This window comes from Erpetoichthys calabaricus, chromosome 3 (genome assembly GCF_900747795.2).
Source record: "Erpetoichthys calabaricus chromosome 3, fErpCal1.3, whole genome shotgun sequence".
NCBI lineage: Eukaryota > Metazoa > Chordata > Cladistia > Polypteriformes > Polypteridae > Erpetoichthys > Erpetoichthys calabaricus.
The window spans coordinates 221,217,871-221,237,913 of NC_041396.2; the positions used below are offsets into that span (position 1 = coordinate 221,217,871).

The window sequence follows — 20,043 nt, forward strand, 5'->3', positions numbered from 1 at the left end:
CAGGCTGGTTCGGGCATGCGCTGGCTGCATCGAGCGCTTCCCATGTTCATAACAGCCAATCAGGATATAGACCTGTTGGCGGGGTTGTGAAAAGCCTATGGATTGAAGGCAACATGGCGCTACTGTCAAAAATGTACGAACGACTCTGTCCATGGAAAATGTATTAGCACATGAATTAAACAACAACAGACAAAAATATCGTAACATATACAATGCTGGTTCGGGGTATTCGGGCGGCCGTTTTTCTAAGCCAGGAGATTTCACTGCGCATCCGAGCCGAAGTGCAAAAGTAAGACATGTACTTTTAAAACTGTGTATATTATTATGATTGTGCATTACGTTGTGATATTCTATTATAGACCGATAAACTAAAAGGTAAAAATGAAATGCTCTTGTTGTCATTTTTAATACGTGCCATTTAATTTATGATAGGCCTATAAGTTGGTAAGACAGGCCAGGGCAAACGGTCTTGTAAAATAAATAAAAAATCCGATAAAGCGTTAATATTTATTTATATATAGGTTATGATGGTGTGTACGTTTAATTGGCCTTTTTATCCCTGGTATGGTGAACTTGTACCTTAAAATAAGTATAAGAAAAAAGAACCGGCGCATTTTGGTGCGTATGTTGCCAGTGACGCTGCACGCATAGAGCTGTCATAATCTAAGCCATCAGATCAGTGTATGCGTCTGAGCATAAGTGCAAAAGTAAGACATGTACCTTAAAATGTGTATATTATTATGATTGTGCATTACGATATGTCATTCTATGATAATTCCATAAATGAAATGGTAAAATGGAATTCTAGGTTTCTTTACAAAATTAACATCTGTTACTGCTCGTTGAGATAAGATGCGTGTACTTGACCCCGGGGGCCTTGTTGAAACATTCTAGAGGCACCCGTAGAATAAAATTTGATAAAAAAATTCATTGGAATATACGTTTCACCGGCTGTATATAAGTGATAACGTTGGAACATTCTAGAGGTACCCTGATACATGACATAAAATGATAAAATTCCATGGAATATACATACTTATTTACGTTTTCACCGTGTGTTTATAAACAATAATGTTTGATTAATGTTAGATGGTTATCGGTCTAATATATACAACTGACTTGGACAGAATTACACATTAAAATATTTCAATGCATTCTGCATTCCTGGAGCATTATGGCTCGCTTCTTAGATTCGTTTGAATGTGGGACACACCTTTCCGATCGACATAGAATTAGTACTGAATCACCCGGTAAGATTTGTATAATATATATACATGTATAATTATTGAAAAAACCCATTGGTTTACACCCTATAGGGTTATAAGGATATTTGTATGTACAATGTTAATTTTAAAATACAGCCACTACCTTATTATTATTATTTTTAACAATATTTCAGCACGTGATAAATTGCTTGAATATTCCTCAATAAATAAATGACCAAGTATAATATTTTTGTCTAATTTGTTTAACTTGTTTCTCTTTACCTACTTTTAGAACTTGAGTGAAAATCTAATGATGTTTTAGGTCATAATTATGCAGAAATATAGAAAATTCTAAAGGGTTCACAAACTTTCAAGCACAACTGTATTTCTGTTTATTTCCCTTTCAACATTTCACTCTTAAAATGGACAGGAGTTTATACACTACCTACAGTATTTCACAGACTGAAACTGTGTTTGCATTCCCTCACCACAAGGAGACACTCCAGGTAGGAGCCTATATCACTAAGCCAAAGGCCAACTCTGGTTATTATATTAACATTCAACAAAATGAACTCCCTACTTTAAAGTAATTTTAGCACTGGCAAAGAGAAGCCATCAAATCTCTTATTGGGATTACTTCTGGGATTCAACGGCAAGTCAGACTGTCCTCTAGCGATTGCTGGTATACCCAAGTTGCCCTTAAAGGACCAGGCCTTTTATGCCATTTCAAGACTACCTTCCTTTTAGGACAGCTGCTCCCCTTATTTATTACAAGCTGAATTCCTGAATAATACTGGTTAGACTGAAAGGAATTGAGTTCTTACCCTTCAGCCCTCCATGGCATCTCAGTCTTTACCTGTTTTATGGAACTCTTGGCAGGCCCCTGGTTACTACCATTCTACTATCAGGACAACAGAGCCAAATCCTGCTTATGCTAACCTCATGTTCTCTAATGTGTCCCTGGACAAACGGGTAATCTTCCTCCCAGAACACCAAACTCTCTTGCATGTAGAAGTGGTCTCTTTCTTCCAATTAGAGTTTCATATTCAGATAGTACCTGGTCCAATGCCACCCACTAGCCAAAAACATGCAGTGTATATACTGTATATTCACTCACACAAGAGTACACGGAGAATAAACTTTGCAGAAGTCTTTGTGACCACATTGGGGAGCAGACGGAGGAAAGGAGACAGTTACCAATATAATCTACTTTTCCCTCACTGGTATGGAAGACCATGCTGATGAACATGTCATATTCACACAACTGTTAACTCCATCCTTTCTGGTTAAATTGAATAAGGGAACAACATAAACTGGCAGAAGGCTGTCATTTTATGGACCACCTTCTGTAAGAAAGGAATGACACACAACATTCAGTACTATTAAAGCAAACAACACTAAATTATCTTTTCGAGCCCATGTGACACTGTTATCATATGGCTTTTTCTTTTTTGTCATTGTTACCCCAAATTATGCAGAGAAATGCTTAACAGTTAACATATAAGCCAAGACACAGGCAAATAGGACATGAAAATGTTTTATAATAGAGCAAATCTTTTCCATAAATGTCACAAAATTAAATTTAACAAAACTACTGGTTTATAAGTCTTCCATTAACATACTGTTTGGATCGTTGAACTTTTCTCTGATGAAAAAAAAAATAAAACTCTGACAAAAGTAAAGTCCAGATGAGCATGCAAGTTCAAACTAATGTTTCAATAAGAAAATTTCTCAAAATTTAGTGTACAGGATAATCACTTATATTAATGATTCAAAGTGAAATTTGCAAATTACCTTAAAAAATGCAAAGATGGGTTAAAAAAACATAACATTAAACTATAAAAGGGGTCAGGAACATGCTGCTTGAGAACATGGATTATCAAGTGTCTATCACAGACTATTCGCAAAATGCTTTTCTGTGAAGAATTTCTGATATGATTATTGAAGCACCCATTTCTTTATATAAACATTGACTAAGGCTTAAATATATATTCATTTTTAAAAGTGCACTAAATTAATTTTAGTGAAAATGTTAACAAAAATCATATTTACTTAAAAAATCTTCAGTTACACCAGTACTAAATAAAATTGTACATTAAGAATTTTATAGTTGCCAGTTAAATAAAAACTGTACTATTCAGAAGCTACATGTACTGCATTACAAATCCAGACACTGGACTGCAGCAATGTTAATGTTTGCTGCTTAAGTAATAAGGTGCAAATACACTACCAAACAATGCAGACTCCATACTTCCTATAGAACAAGACTAATTCTTAATGTATACAAGCATAATTACTTGTGAGAAAAATTATGGGGTTGAACAAAAAGGATACAAAAGAAACCTTAACACTTTTCGAATATATTTTAATCAAAATTTAAAATTGTTTTTATTTAAGAACAGTGCATTTTTTATTTGAAGAGATAGTGTAGAGTTTTATTTAACCACCTTATTAGGAAGTGTGATGACACCTCGGCAGGCTACAGGTATGAAAATAAAAAGAAAAAACATTTGTTGTTAATACCAAAATCAGGTCTGCATGTATTTTGGCGTTCAAATAACAGGCAATAGAACCCGTGTGATCTGCAGGGCCAGTTCTCCGTGTATTGCTTCAGTTGTATAGATAGATAGATAGATAGATACTTTATTAATCCCGATGGGAAATTCACAGTGCCCACCCTCTGGAATGACCTACCAAAAATTAATTAGATTAGCTGACTCCATGAATTCTTTTAAAAACAACTCAAAACTCATCTGTTCAGGAAGGCTTTTAGCTCTACTTGACCTTATTACCCTTCTCTCAGTTTACCTCAATGTCAAGATGCACATGTAACCTGTATGTGTTTGTGCGAGACCATCAAATATGTTGTCTGTTAGGCTTTTTATTTATTTATTTTTCTCTGAATTCATTGTCGTAATCTTCTTTATTTATCTGGTTTGTACAATGCTATATACTGTATACCCTGACGTACTTCTTATATTCTGTAAGTGCCTTGAGCATGGGAAAGGCTCTATATAAATAAAATGTATTATTAGTATTATAGTACTCAATGCACCCTAGCATTAGCCAAGAGCAACACATGGACAGAGGGGCCCCCTTGCTTAACCCTGTGTGCAAACCACTGATAAGAACTTTGCTGCCCAAAGGGCCAAGGAAATAGCGACACACGCCCAACCTTTTTTCTATACAGTTTTGCCCATTTTTCTGAAGCCTTTGGGCAGCAAAGTTCTTATCAGTGATTTTTTACTTGCTGTAAGTGTAGCTAGCACTGCATGTGTGGAGTTTCAGTGAGCCTAAGTGAGTGCCAATTTCACTAGCGAAAGAAGTAGGGCTAAAGATAAATAACCTTTGTTTTATTGTCATTCAGTTGGAGGAAATTTTGCACCATGTATTTTAATCTAGTTTTAAAAAACTTCACAGTACAGTAGTACAAAAACTGATGGAGTGTAAAGATAATATTAAACTTTGGATGGTGCAAAATTTCCTCCAACTGAATGACAATAAAACAAAGGTTATTTATCTTTAGCCCTACTTCTTTCGCTAGTGAAATTGGCACTCACTTAGGCTCACTGAAACTCCACACATGCAGTGCTAGCTACACTTACAGCAAGTAAAAAATCACTGATAAGAACTTTGCTGCCCAAAGGCTTCAGAAAAATGGGCAAAACTGTATAGAAAAAAGGTTGGGCGTGTGTCGCTATTTCCTTGGCCCTTTGGGCAGCAAAGTTCTTATCAGTGGTTTGCACACAGGGTTAAGCAAGGGGGCCCCTCTGTCCATGTGTTGCTCTTGGCTAATGCTAGGGTGCATTGAGTACTATAATACTAATAATACATTTTATTTATATAGAGCCTTTCCCATGCTCAAGGCACTTACAGAATATAAGAAGTACGTCAGGGTATACAGTATATAGCATTGTACAAACCAGATAAATAAAGAAGATTACGACAATGAATTCAGAGAAAAATAAATAAATAAAAAGCCTAACAGACAACATATTTGATGGTCTCGCACAAACACATACAGGTTACATGTGCATCTTGACATTGAGGTAAACTGAGAGAAGGGTAATAAGGTCAAGTAGAGCTAAAAGCCTTCCTGAACAGATGAGTTTTGAGTTGTTTTTAAAAGAATTCATGGAGTCAGCTAATCTAATTAATTTTTGGTAGGTCATTCCAGAGGGTGGGCACTGTGAATTTCCCATCGGGATTAATAAAGTATCTATCTATCTATCTATCTATACAACTGAAGCAATACACGGAGAACTGGCCCTGCAGATCACACGGGTTCTATTGCCTGTTATTTGAACGCCAAAATACATGCAGACCTGATTTTGGTATTAACAACAAATGTTTTTTCTTTTTATTTTCATACCTGTAGCCTGCCGAGGTGTCATCACACTTCCTAATAAGGTGGTTAAATAAAACTCTACACTATCTCTTCAAATAAAAAATGCACTGTTCTTAAATAAAAACAATTTTAAATTTTGATTAAAATATATTCGAAAAGTGTTAAGGTTTCTTTTGTATCCTTTTTGTTCAACCCCATAATTTTTCTCACAAGTAATTATGCTTGTATACATTAAGAATTAGTCTTGTTCTATAGGAAGTATGGAGTCTGCATTGTTTGGTAGTGTATTTGCACCTTATTACTTAAGCAGCAAACATTAACATTGCTGCAGTCCAGTGTCTGGATTTGTAATGCAGTACATGTAGCTTCTGAATAGTACAGTTTTTATTTAACTGGCAACTATAAAATTCTTAATGTACAATTTTATTTAGTACTGGTGTAACTGAAGATTTTTTAAGTAAATATGATTTTTGTTAACATTTTCACTAAAATTAATTTAGTGCACTTTTAAAAATGAATATATATTTAAGCCTTAGTCAATGTTTATATAAAGAAATGGGTGCTTCAATAATCATATCAGAAATTCTTCACAGAAAAGCATTTTGCGAATAGTCTGTGATAGACACTTGATAATCCATGTTCTCAAGCAGCATGTTCCTGACCCCTTTTATAGTTTAATGTTATGTTTTTTTAACCCATCTTTGCATTTTTTAAGGTAATTTGCAAATTTCACTTTGAATCATTAATATAAGTGATTATCCTGTACACTAAATTTTGAGAAATTTTCTTATTGAAACATTAGTTTGAACTTGCATGCTCATCTGGACTTTACTTTTGTCAGAGTTTTATTTTTTTTTTCATCAGAGAAAAGTTCAACGATCCAAACAGTATGTTAATGGAAGACTTATAAACCAGTAGTTTTGTTAAATTTAATTTTGTGACATTTATGGAAAAGATTTGCTCTATTATAAAACATTTTCATGTCCTATTTGCCTGTGTCTTGGCTTATATGTTAACTGTTAAGCATTTCTCTGCATAATTTGGGGTAACAATGACAAAAAAGAAAAAGCCATATGATAACAGTGTCACATGGGCTCGAAAAGATAATTTAGTGTTGTTTGCTTTAATAGTACTGAATGTTGTGTGTCATTCCTTTCTTACAGAAGGTGGTCCATAAAATGACAGCCTTCTGCCAGTTTATGTTGTTCCCTTATTCAATTTAACCAGAAAGGATGGAGTTAACAGTTGTGTGAATATGACATGTTCATCAGCATGGTCTTCCATACCAGTGAGGGAAAAGTAGATTATATTGGTAACTGTCTCCTTTCCTCCGTCTGCTCCCCAATGTGGTCACAAAGACTTCTGCAAAGTTTATTCTCCGTGTACTCTTGTGTGAGTGAATATACAGTATATACACTGCATGTTTTTGGCTAGTGGGTGGCATTGGACCAGGTACTATCTGAATATGAAACTCTAATTGGAAGAAAGAGACCACTTCTACATGCAAGAGAGTTTGGTGTTCTGGGAGGAAGATTACCCGTTTGTCCAGGGACACATTAGAGAACATGAGGTTAGCATAAGCAGGATTTGGCTCTGTTGTCCTGATAGTAGAATGGTAGTAACCAGGGGCCTGCCAAGAGTTCCATAAAACAGGTAAAGACTGAGATGCCATGGAGGGCTGAAGGGTAAGAACTCAATTCCTTTCAGTCTAACCAGTATTATTCAGGAATTCAGCTTGTAATAAATAAGGGGAGCAGCTGTCCTAAAAGGAAGGTAGTCTTGAAATGGCATAAAAGGCCTGGTCCTTTAAGGGCAACTTGGGTATACCAGCAATCGCTAGAGGACAGTCTGACTTGCCGTTGAATCCCAGAAGTAATCCCAATAAGAGATTTGATGGCTTCTCTTTGCCAGTGCTAAAATTACTTTAAAGTAGGGAGTTCATTTTGTTGAATGTTAATATAATAACCAGAGTTGGCCTTTGGCTTAGTGATATAGGCTCCTACCTGGAGTGTCTCCTTGTGGTGAGGGAATGCAAACACAGTTTCAGTCTGTGAAATACTGTAGGTAGTGTATAAACTCCTGTCCATTTTAAGAGTGAAATGTTGAAAGGGAAATAAACAGAAATACAGTTGTGCTTGAAAGTTTGTGAACCCTTTAGAATTTTCTATATTTCTGCATAATTATGACCTAAAACATCATTAGATTTTCACTCAAGTTCTAAAAGTAGGTAAAGAGAAACAAGTTAAACAAATTAGACAAAAATATTATACTTGGTCATTTATTTATTGAGGAATATTCAAGCAATTTCTCACGTGCTGAAATATTGTTAAAAATAATAATAATAAGGTAGTGGCTGTATTTTAAAATTAACATTGTACATACAAATATCCTTATAACCCTATAGGGTGTAAACCAATGGGTTTTTTCAATAATTATACATGTATATATATATTATACAAATCTTACCGGGTGATTCAGTACTAATTCTATGTCGATCGGAAAGGTGTGTCCCAAATTCAACCGAATCTAAGAAGCGAGCCATAATGCTCCAGGAATGCAGAATGCATTGAAATATTTTAATGTGTAATTCTATCCAAGTCAGTTGTATATATTAGACCGATAACCATCTAACATTAATCAAACATTATTGTTTATAAACACACGGTGAAAACGTAAATAAGTATATTCCATGGAATTTTATCATTTTATGTCATGTATCAGGATACCTCTAGAATGTTCCAACGTTATCACTGATAGACAGCCGGTGAAACGTATATTCCAATGAATTTTTTATCAAATTTTATTCTACGGGTGCCTCTAGAATGTTCCAACAAGGCCCCCGGGGTCAAGTACACGCATCTTATCTCAACGAGCAGCAACAGATGTTAATTTTGTAAAGAAACCTAGAATTCCATTTTACCATTTCATTTATGGGATTATCATAGAATGACATATCGTAATGCACAATCATAATAATATACACATTTTAAAGTACATGTCTTACTTTTGCACTTCAGCTCAGACGCGTTCCCAGATCTGATGGCTTAGAAAATGACAGCTCTATGCGTGCAGCGCCACAAGGTCAACATACGTACCAAAATGCACCGGTTCTTTTTTCTTATACTTATTTTAAGGTACAAGTTCATCATACCAGGGATAAAAAGACTAATTAAACGTACACACCATCATAACCTATATATACATAAATATTAACGCTTTATCGGATTTTTTATTTATTTTACAAGACCGTTTGCCCTGGCCTGTCTTACCAACTTATAGGCCTATCATAAATTAAATGGCACGTATTAAAAATGACAACAAGAGCATTTCATTTTTACCTTTTAGTTTATCGGTCTATAATAGAATATCACAACGTAATGCACAATCATAATAATATACACACTTTAAAAGTACATGTCTAACTTTTGCTCTTCGGCTCGGACACGAACTCTGATCTCCTGGCTTAGAAAATGACAGCTCTATGCGTGCAGCGTCACTGGCAACATACGTACTAAATGCACCGGTTCTTTTTTCTTATACTTATTTTAAGGCACAAGTTCATCATACCAGGGATAAAAAGACTAATTAAACGTACACACACCATCATAACCTATATATACATAAATATTAACGCTTTACCGGGTTTTTTATTTATTTTACAAGACCATTTGCCCTGGCCTGTCTTACCAACTTATAGGCCTATCATAAATTAAATGGCGTGTATTAAAAATGACAACAAGAGCATTTCATTTTTGCCTTTTAGTTTATCGGTCTATAATAGAATATCACAACGTAATGCACAATCATAATAATATACACAGTTTTAAAAGTACGTCTTACTTTTGCACTTCGGCTCGGATGCGCAGTGAAATCTCCTGGCTTAGAAAAACGGCTGCCCGAATACCCCGAACCAGCATTGTATATGTTACGATATTTTTGTCTGTTGTTGTTTAATTCATGTGCTAATACATTTTCCATGGACAGAGTCGTTCGTACATTTTTGACAGTAGCGCCATGTTGCCTTCAATCCGTAGGCTTTTCACATTCCCGCCAACAGGTCTGTATCCTGATTGGCTGTTATGAACATGGGAAGCGCTCGATGCAGCCAGCGCATGCCCGAACCAGCCTGGTGTAATGCCCTTGGCTAGCTTAACATGAGGCTTGTGTTTGTTGATTGGTTAAAAATATGCTGGCGGGTTATCTAAAAAAAATCTTATCTTTAAATGTTTTGATTGGCCCTAGCGTTGTAAAAAGCTTCACCCAAAACGGGGTTTATTTTTTGTAACTCTTCTGCATAAAACGTCCCTTGAATTTCATCACCTGCATAATCTTTTAGTTTATAGACAGGTTTGATCCGTTTAAAACAGTCCACGATAATAAATATTTCATCTGTAAACGACTGCTCATAGCCTTTTTCGAATACACCTTTTAATTTTGATACTCGGACATGATCACCTATTTTCAAAGTGCACGGAGTAGATTTTCTTTGCCCGGCCCTACCATAGACTGTTTTCCAAACACTCAGTGCATTTTCTGGAGTCACATCTACAGGTCTTGTTTTAATCGTGGTGTGAAAACTGTGGTTATAACTCTTGAGAAAGTCTGACAGGACATCTATATACCGAAAAGTATTGGCGTATGTAAAATATTTCCACATTTTGGACTTTAAGGTTCTATTGAACCGTTCTACTATGCTGGCCTTTACATCGCTGTTCGTGACAAACTGCACAATATTGTTCTGTTTTAGTAGTTTTTGTACCAATGTGTTATGAAATTCTTTGCCTTGATCTGTCTGTAGGTTCTTAGGAACTCAACCTTGTCTAAAGATCAAACTAAAACCCCGAGAAACTTCTTTCCCTGTCTTGGCTTTTAACGGTACAGCCCAAGCATATTTTGACAGCACATCGATACACGTAAGGATAAATTTATATCCATCATTGAATTTTGAGTAATAAGATATCTCTACCAAATCGGCTTGCCACTGGTCATCGACCGTTGAAACAATTGTTCTGTTTCTCTTGAACCTCAGCCGTGCTGTTTTGTGCACACTGTAAGTGTACTGCCCAGTCATCCATTCCAACACATTTTTTCGCTTAACATTTTTTGGCGACTTGATACATTTCTCAAGAAGTTGTTAATACCACCAAAACTGCCAGGCTCCTTGGGTGTGTAATAGATGATCTCTAAAGTTTTCTTTTCCATCCTCTTGCATGGGTCTGTCACTCAAGCTCTCTGTACTCTCTGTACACACCCCTGGCGCTGTGCGCAGCTAGGAGCAGGATGCCTGCTCCGTCCCCATTGCTGACTTACCTTTTGACGCCTTACAGGGGCCCGAAGCGCCGGCTCAGATCACAAAGATGAACAGACCCAGTTTTTAGGATCAAGGCTAAGAGCAGCCAACCATTTTCCTTACGCACGACTGACAAAAGGGTCAAACAGCGCACCTGACAACAGGCAGAGATCAGAGCGCAGGGAAACACCCAAATTAACTCAGGTGGCATATGGTGGGTACCGGAAATGCCAAGGGGGGCGGGACAAACACCTGTCAAAAATTTATGATGGATAAAAGTGACGCTCCTTTACTACTATTACTAAACAATGAAGTCTTCAACAGGGGCACAGATGGAAATTTGTTAAGGATAAATATTTTACAAACATTAAAGTTTTTTTTCCACACAAAGAACTGTACACCAAGTAGTGTGGTAGTGTAGGACTTTAAGGACATTCATATCTCCACTCATTGCTATTCTGGAGTAATTATATGTAAATAGGATTGGCGAGCTTGTTTTGGTGAATGGTCTGTTCTTATAAAAATTGACATATTGTATGGTTGTAATAAAACTAATTTGATTGTTTATTTTGATACAAGCCTTGCATTTATGAGACATTCTGTAGATCTACTTCTCCACATTATTATTATACTGTATTACCTACCTGCCCTATTCTATCTGCCCTGTCAACTCAATGTACAGAGAGCACAACATAGAAAAAGGAATTGAATGTAAATCAAACAGGATATTCTGTTCATATGCCTAGCTGAAATGAAAGTCTTTGAATTAAACATTCACAGCAATACAGAAAATATTATTCCCTACCAGATTTTGGATAAGTGACAGCCAAAATGTCAGTGTCCCGAATTTCAAAGTTTTCCAATGAGTCCAGGTATTCCTTTTCATGCACAGTGGAAATGAACTTAAATCCTTTGTATTGAAAAAGTTTAAACTCTGGATTTCCTTTGTACTTTGTCTTGCTTATGTCCCTGAAAATGAAACAAAATAGTACTAATGTTCTTAAACATTATGTTCTTAAATAAACAACAAATGTCCTTAAATATATTTATACATTAAGAAATAAATACTTTCACTGAGTACAGTAGACCCCCGCGAAGTCGCAGTTCAGTATTCACGGACTCAGTCGTTCGCGGATTTTTCCTTAGAACCTAACTATTAATTGTTAGCGGAAAGCGCAAATATCCTCTGCAATTTTTTACGGCTTTTTTCATGACAATACTGTGCAGGAAGCAACCGCTGAGGGAAACGTGGTTTTGGATAGTGAAAGTAGCCAATCCGAGAGTGTTATTCATTTCTCCTTGCTGCTTATATATTGCTGCCCTGTGACGCGTCTACAGGTGAGTGGGTTTACCACCATTGAGGGAAATGCAGTTTGGGATGGTGATAGTAGTCAATCCGAGAGCGTTATTCATTTCTCCTTGCTGCTGATTGATTGCTGCCCTGTGACACGACTCCAGCTGAGTGTCCTCGTGTTTTCCATTTTGTTATTCTTAAACACACAAGATGTCGCTGAATTGCCATGCACCTTCTAAGGCTTCTGGCACTGAGCCTAAGCACCAGAAGAAGTTTAAAACACTCCAGGAGAAGGCTGAACTACTGGATTTGCTCCGGGAACTAAAAAGTTATGCTGCAGTAGCGTGCCACAATGGCATTAATTAAAGCACCGTATGCTACATAAAGAAGAAAACGAAGCAGCGATCTGGAGTACCATATCTGTAAGTTTCTGTGATAGTGACGAAAAGGTAACGACCGTAAGGAATAAAAATATCATCAGGATGGAATCTGCCTTGGCATTGTGGATCACCGACTGCAGGAAGTATGGTAAATAAAATTAGTATATTCATTTATTAGCATAAATAAATATAGAAAAATATATAAGCATTAGGGCGGCACAGTGGCGCAGTGGGTAGCGCTGCTGCCTCGCAGTTGGGAGACCTGGGGATCTGGGTTCGCTTCCCGGGTCCTCCCTGCGTGGAGTTTGCATGTTCTCCCCGTGTCTGCGTGGGTTTTCTTCCGGGCGCTCCGGTTTCCTCCCACAGTCCAAAGACATGCAGGTTAGGTGGACTGGCGATTCTAAATTGTCCCTAGTGTGTGCTTGGTGTGTGGGTGTGTTTGTGTGTGTCCTGCGGTGGGTTGGCACCCTGCCCAGGATTGGTTCCCTGCCTTGTGCCCTGTGTTGGCTGGGATTGGCTCCAGCAGACCCCCGTGACCCTGTGTTCGGATTCAGCGGGTTGGAACATGGATGGATGGATGGATATAAGCATTAACCTTAGTGCAAATATTAATACAAGTCAGGCCTGCTAAGCAAATGGTTAAAAAAAGGCACATGCCATATTTCTTTTTTTAATTAAAGCTTAGCTCTGGCTACCAATATAACCTAGCTAGAAGACCCAGGAAGGGAGGATGATGAGATAAAGACAGCTGAAGGATGGAAGAAGGGAAAACACCTGCTGGCTCTCAGCCGACTTAAAAATAAGCGAGGCAGAAAAATAAAGATAAATGGCAGAAAATAAGAAATATTGGTGGTTCTAATAAAAGTTAATTAGACCAGCTGCAGAAAAGGAGTCATGGGAAAGCAGCAAATGAGCTGCTTCAAGCAAGGTCAGAATGATAAGAAGTGATTATATAGACTGTGATTTTTTTAACTGTTCGGGGCTCCACTTAATTTGGCCTAAATTGAGTTGAGTCTGTGTTATTGTTTTATTGCAATAAAGCTAATTACTCTGTTTGCCTAACCTCTGACTCCTAGAGCCTTCATTTCAGGTGAAGACCTTTGGGTGTGTCTTTTGCTCCGATGATTTCGCTTCGTCAGAAGAAAAACATCCCCTTGGACGGTAACATCATCCGTGAGAAAGCATGGAAATTGTACCAGCAGTTCGCTACAGGAGACAGTTTAGCAACTTCCCATCACAATGTTCCTGAAACCTACAAAGAAAAGCCAGCACGAAACCCCACCAGAAGAAGACACGTCCAAAGATACAACTCTACTTACCCTCTGCATCTCCTCAGATGGAGACTCTAGGGAGCAAGGTCAACCATCAACAGCTTTCATCTGAGATACTAACTAAACCAATTTAATTATGGACATTAAAAGTTTCCCCTGTAACAGAGGCTCTATTGCAAAATGAAGTCTAGAAGCTTTGTGAGCATAATAGTATAAAAGAGTCCCATAGCCCATTGTCTACTCCAGTTGTATCAGAAAAAAAAAGGATGGTGCTCACAGATTTTGTGTTGATTATCACCAGTTTATTGCAATTACTGTTATGGATTCACACCTGCTTCCTAGGGTGAATGACACACTGGATAGGCTATCTGGGTTCCAAATATTTAGTACTATTGAACTTTCTCCACAGGTGACAGACTTTTCTAGATAATGACAATAGGGATTTCTAATGCACCTCTAAGTTTTCAGCACTTGATGGAATGCGACTTACACTGTGAGTGTGGCTTACGCTGGAGTGTATATTTATCTTGATGACATTATTGTGTATTGTGAGGATTTCCCCCAACGCCTTCAGCATTTGCATGAAGTTGGGCTCAACCTCAAACCCACTAAGTGCCACCTCTGTCACATTCAGCCAGATTCTACAGACACAGACAAAGTTGCAGCATGGCCTTTTCCACAAGCTCCCATGTAGGTCAGAGCCTTTAATGCCTTTGTTCTTATTAAAGATGATACAATAAACAATTTTCCCACACTGCTGAGCCCTAACATGTCATTCATCTGACAGCTGAAGCAGATGAAGCATTTTGCACACTAAAACAAGGCTTTATCCCCACAAATTATATAATTTGCCAACATGTAATTTTCTTTTTTCTATACACTGCTGCCTCTCTCCATGCTATTGGGTATGTCTTTGCACAATTCACTGATCGTAATGAGCATGTAACTTCATATTCTAGTCATGTTATGTTTCTACATATTAAGGACTCCTCTACCGATATGTATGGGAAATTATGGGAGACTGTATCAGAAATGACGGTATATAAAATAGGAAAATTGTGGGAGATTGCATAAAAACGTGTGATCCAAAGAAGGATCGAGACCGACAGCCAAGAAGCTGCGGGGTATCTTTTTTTTGTTTGGTGGAATGTTCAATTATTGGTCATGTTATATTGAATAAAGGAAGACAACACCTTTTGTTAATCTACATCCCATCTGAATTTGTACAAAGACTCCACACACACAAAATAAATGAGTTCAGTCGAGATGGCCCTATACATCAGTGTGACATCACAGGTCGACGAATCTGCAGAGATCTTTGAAGTGTTTGCAGACTGATTCCAACAGTTTTTACTGGCAAATAATATTGAAGAGGATTGCAAAAGGGCACTCTTTCTGTCAGCGATAGGCATTGGTAGTACTGAGGAGGCCCAGTGAAGTTCCACTGAAAGAACGTTTAAAAGTTGTTTGAGAATTATATACACCAGCAAAAAATCTATTGGCAGAAAGATACACCTTTAGAAACTGGAAACAGCACAAATCAGTTGCTGAGTACATAGCGGTTTTGAAAGGACTATTTGCCAATTGTAATTTTAGAGATATGCTGGAAGAGCAGATGCATGATCAATTTATACAGTATGTGGCATTGCTAGTAAGGAATTGTGTGTGAAGCTATTAAACAGCTGCAAGGATGGAACACTGACATGGGCAAAAATGATCAAGGTCACAAATACCTTCAAAAGCACACTGACCGGTATACAGAGATTCCAGCAGCTGCCTCTACTTCTGACAGATGTACTCCATGGAACAATGTCAAAAGGAAGAGTACTGAGGGCAAACTGAGAGCTGAAAACACCAGCAGCTTTGGAAGAAAAGGTCAAGTGTGATCTGCAGGCCTTGGAATGTCATTGGTGCAATGGGAGGGGTCATACAGCAGACTTTAAAGACTTCCAGTGCCATCTCTGGAAGAAAAACAAACATCTGGAGAGAGCCAATAAAAACAAGGGTACTTCTGCAATAAAGGAAGATAAGGGATTCAGTCGGGGCAGAGAGCGTGAGGGAGCTTGATGATGTGAGCAAGAGTTAAATGCAATGGACTCTGAACACTATATGCAGAATGATCCTGCACCTTCATTAGGGAATAAAGTGGAGGAAAACATAATGGACCTTAACTGTGTTAAAACAGCCTGTGAGTACATAAGTACTTATCTCAGACTGCTGTAGTTAAACCCCTACTCAAGAAAAACAATCTCGACCCCTCTGCTTTTGAAAATTTTAGACCCATTTCAAAGAAAAGCCAGCACGAAACCCCAACAGAAGAAGACACGTCCAAAGATACGACTCCTCCAGAAGTGCCTGAAGAAGAGGCGCCATCCGAGGAGTTTTAAATCCTCTGCTTTTGAAAATTTTAGACCCATTTCTAACCTGCCTTTCTTAAGTAAAGTTCTAGAGAAGGCAGTCATTATGCAGCTAAATGACCACCTGAATAAACATGCTTTTCTTGATAAGTTTCAGTCGGGTTTCAGAACAAACCACAGCAAAGAAAATGCACTCGTTAAAGTAGTAAATGACTTGTGGGTAAATGCAGACAGAGGCCATTTATCTGTTCTCATCCTCTTAGATCTGAGTGCCGCTTTTGACACCATTGATCACAATATTCTTAGAAATCTCCTTAGTCAATGGGTGGGCCTCTCTGGCGGTGTCTTAAATTGGTTTGAATCCTACCTGGCAGGGAGAAAATTCTTTGTTAGTTGTGGTAATTACAACTCAAAGACACATGATATCCTATATGGTGTTCCACAAGGCTTTATCCTTGGTCCGCTGCTCTTTTCAATCTACATGCTTCCGTTAGGTCAGATTATCTCGGGGCATAACGTGAGCTACCACAGCTATGCTGATGACATGCAGCTGTATTTATCAATAGCGCCTGATGACCCCGACTCTGTTGTTTCACTAACACAATGTCTTACTTGTGTTTCTAATTGGATGAATAGTAATTTTCTCAAGCTAAATAAAGAGAAAACAGAAATTTTAGTGATTGGCAAAAATGGATATAATGAGGTTATTAGAAATAAACTTGATGCATTAGGATTAAAAGTCAAGAAGGAGGTAAAAAATTTAGGGGTAACTATTGACTGTGACCTGAATTTTAAATCGCATATTAATCAGATTACTAGGACAGCATTTTTTCACTTAAGAAATATAGCAAATGTTAGACCTTTTATATCATTGAAAGATGCTGAGAAATTAGTTCACACTTTTGTTTTCAGTCGACTAGATTATTGTAACGCACTCCTCTCAGGACTACCCAAAAAAGACATAAATTGTTTGCAACTAGTGCAGAATGCAGCTGCTAGAATCCTAACTAGGAAAAGAAAATCCGAGCACATTTCTCCAGTTTTGATGTCACTACACTGGTTACCTGTGTCATTCAGAATTGACTTTAAAATACTGCTTATGGTTTACAAAGCCTTAAATAATCTCGCTCCATCTTATATATCGGAATGTCTGACACCTTATATTCCAGATCGTAACCTTAGATCTTCAAATGAGTGTCTGCTTAGAATTCCAAGAGCTAAACTTAAAAGAAGTGGTGAGGCGGCCTTCTGCTGTTATGCACCTAAAATCTGGAATAGCCTGCCAATAGGAATTCGCCAGGCTGATATAATGGAGCACTTTAAAAACTGCTGAAAACACATTACTTTAACATGGCTTTCTCATAACTTCATTTTAGTTTAATCCTGATGCTCTGTATATTCAATTAATTATCATAACTATTCATGGTGGCTCCAAAATCCGTACTAACCCCTACTCTCTCTTCTGTTTTTTTTCCGCCGGTTTTCTGTGGTGGTGACCTGCGCCACCACCACCTAATCAAAGCACCGTGATGTTCCTACATTGATGGATTAAAAGCCAGAAGTCTACATGACCATCATCATCAAGTCCTTCCATGAGAACCCTAAATACAAAGAGGACTGATCATTTATGTTAGGTAGAATGCCCAGAGGGGGCTGGGCGGTCTCATGGTCTGGAACCCCTGCAAAATTTATTTTTTTTCTCCAGCCGTCTGGAGTGTTTTTGTTTTTTCTGTCCTCCCTGGCCATCGGACCTTACTCTTACTCTATGTTAATTAGTGTTGTCTTATTTCATTTCTTACTTTGTCTTTTTTTTTCTTTTCTTCTCTTCATCATGTAAAGCACTTTGAGCTACATTATTTGTATGAAAATGTGCTATATAAATAAATGTTGTTGTTATCGTGTGATGATAAAGTGTAATGGCATCAAATTGTGCATAGAAGTGAACACTGCAGTGGTAATGTCGTTTATAGTTCATAAATTTAAGAATCTAAAATTACAACCTTGTAATGTTGTTTTGAAAACATATACCAATCAGGCATTAGAAGTTTTGGACAAAATTGACGTTGAATTGCAATTAGGTGAGCAGAAAACTCAGTTCCCATTTCTAATTTGCCTGTGGTAAAGGACAAGCACTTATGGGTTGAAAATGGATAAAAGTTTTAAATTTAGACTGGCCAAAAGTAAATAACCTAGTAAATCCAGTTCAGAAATTATGCCAGGAATACAGTGAAGAGTTTAATGCAGAGGTAGAGCATGTAGCTGGGGTTAAGACAAAGTTATATGTATCTCCTAATGCAATGCCAAAGTTTTGTAAAGCTAGATCAGTGCCATATGCATATGCATTACTGTTGAGAAGCAGCTGAGTGAGCTAGAGAGGCAAGGAGTCCTCACACCTGTACAACACAGTGAATGGGCATCACCTACTGTATAGTTTGCATGCCGAAGAACGAAGGATCAGTTTGGATTTGTGGTGATTATAAAATTACCATAAATCCCTGGCTAAATGTGGACCAGTACCCACGGCCCAAAACTCAAGATTTGTTTTCAGCACTAGCTGGAGGAAAGCACTTTACTAAATTAGATTTAAAACAGGTATATCTGTAACTTGACTAAGATGAAAAGAGTAAGGGTTGCTTAGAATGAATAGATTACCATATGGTATATCCAGTGCACCATGAATTTTTTTTAACACACTGTGGATCAGGTTTTGCAGGGTCTTAATGAGGTTGTGTATTTTTAGATGACATTTTAAGTACCAGAAAAGACACAGGAGTACTTATTAAACTTGGAGAGAGTTTTGAGAAGGTTAAATCAGTACGATCTGTGGGTTAACAAAGAAGAATGTCATTTTTTTCAGAAGCAGGTGTGCTACTTGAGTCATGTGATTGACTCTGAAGGTTTGCATACTCAAAACGAGAAAACCAAAGTAGTGGAAAGGGCACCAGTTCCTGAAAATGTAACAGGGCTGAGGTCATACCTAGCACTGTTAAATTACTATGGCAAGTTTCTTCCAAACCTGTCTAGTAAAATTAAGCCAATGACGGAGATAAGAAATGGGATTGGACAAAAAAGTGTCAGTTAGCTTTTGAGAACTCAAAATAATTGCAGGTTTGTGCACCCATATTATGCCATTATGACCCAAAGGTACCCCTCGCAGTAGCATGTGATGCTTCCCGTTACAGAGTGAGAACAGTTCTCTCACATCATTTTCCAGATGGACATGAAGACCCATTGCTTATGTATCATGCACTTTATCCAAGGCAGAATGTAATTATTCTCAAACTGAAAATAGCCTTAAAGTATTATTTTTGGGGTGACCAAATTTAATGAATACCTGTATGAGTGTATTTTGTGTACCGATCACAAGCCATTAATCAAGATACTGGGTCCAAAGACTGGAATCTCCACATGAGCAGCAGGTAGGTTGCAGAAATGGGCATTCATTCTAGTGGCATCAGGCACAAACCTTCCAGGCAGCATGTAATGCTGATGTATTATCCAGATTGCCAGTCCAGGTGTTTTGGAGGAACCGGAATGTAATAGTAATTTCAGAGTGTCGTTTCTGGATGCTGGGCCTATTTCAGCCTTAGATATAGATGCTCAGACAAAAACTTACCCAGTTTTACAAAAGCTGAAACATACACTTCATGGATGTCCTAGATGGGTAACTGAAGAGGATTTAAAGCCATACAGGGTAAGAAACACTGAATTGCCAGTCAAATGTGACTGTGTAATGTGGGGATATAGAATAGTAATACCAGCATCCCTAAAGAAGCCAATATTAAAGGAAATGCATGAGTAGCACTTAGAATTGGTGAAAATGAAAGACAAAGATTGCAGTTATTTCTAGTCGCAAGGCCTTTACAATGACGTTGAAACCATTTGTCATACATGTCAA

General features: G+C 37.6%; 2 protein-coding genes across 2 annotated transcripts in view; both read right to left on the reverse strand.

The window, feature by feature from the left end:
* Window positions 1-20,043, reverse strand: part of rwdd1 (RWD domain containing 1) — a 506,701-nt gene that overhangs the window by 229,243 nt on the left and 257,415 nt on the right. The gene's annotated exons all lie outside the window — the stretch shown is intronic.
* LOC114648666 (amine sulfotransferase-like) overlaps window positions 1-20,043 on the reverse strand; it is an 84,184-nt gene that overhangs the window by 27,814 nt on the left and 36,327 nt on the right. The window contains exon 2 of the mRNA XM_028797824.2: window positions 11,649-11,812. Coding sequence (XP_028653657.1) covers window positions 11,649-11,812 — 164 coding nt within the window. The remainder of the gene's footprint in view (window positions 1-11,648; window positions 11,813-20,043) is intronic.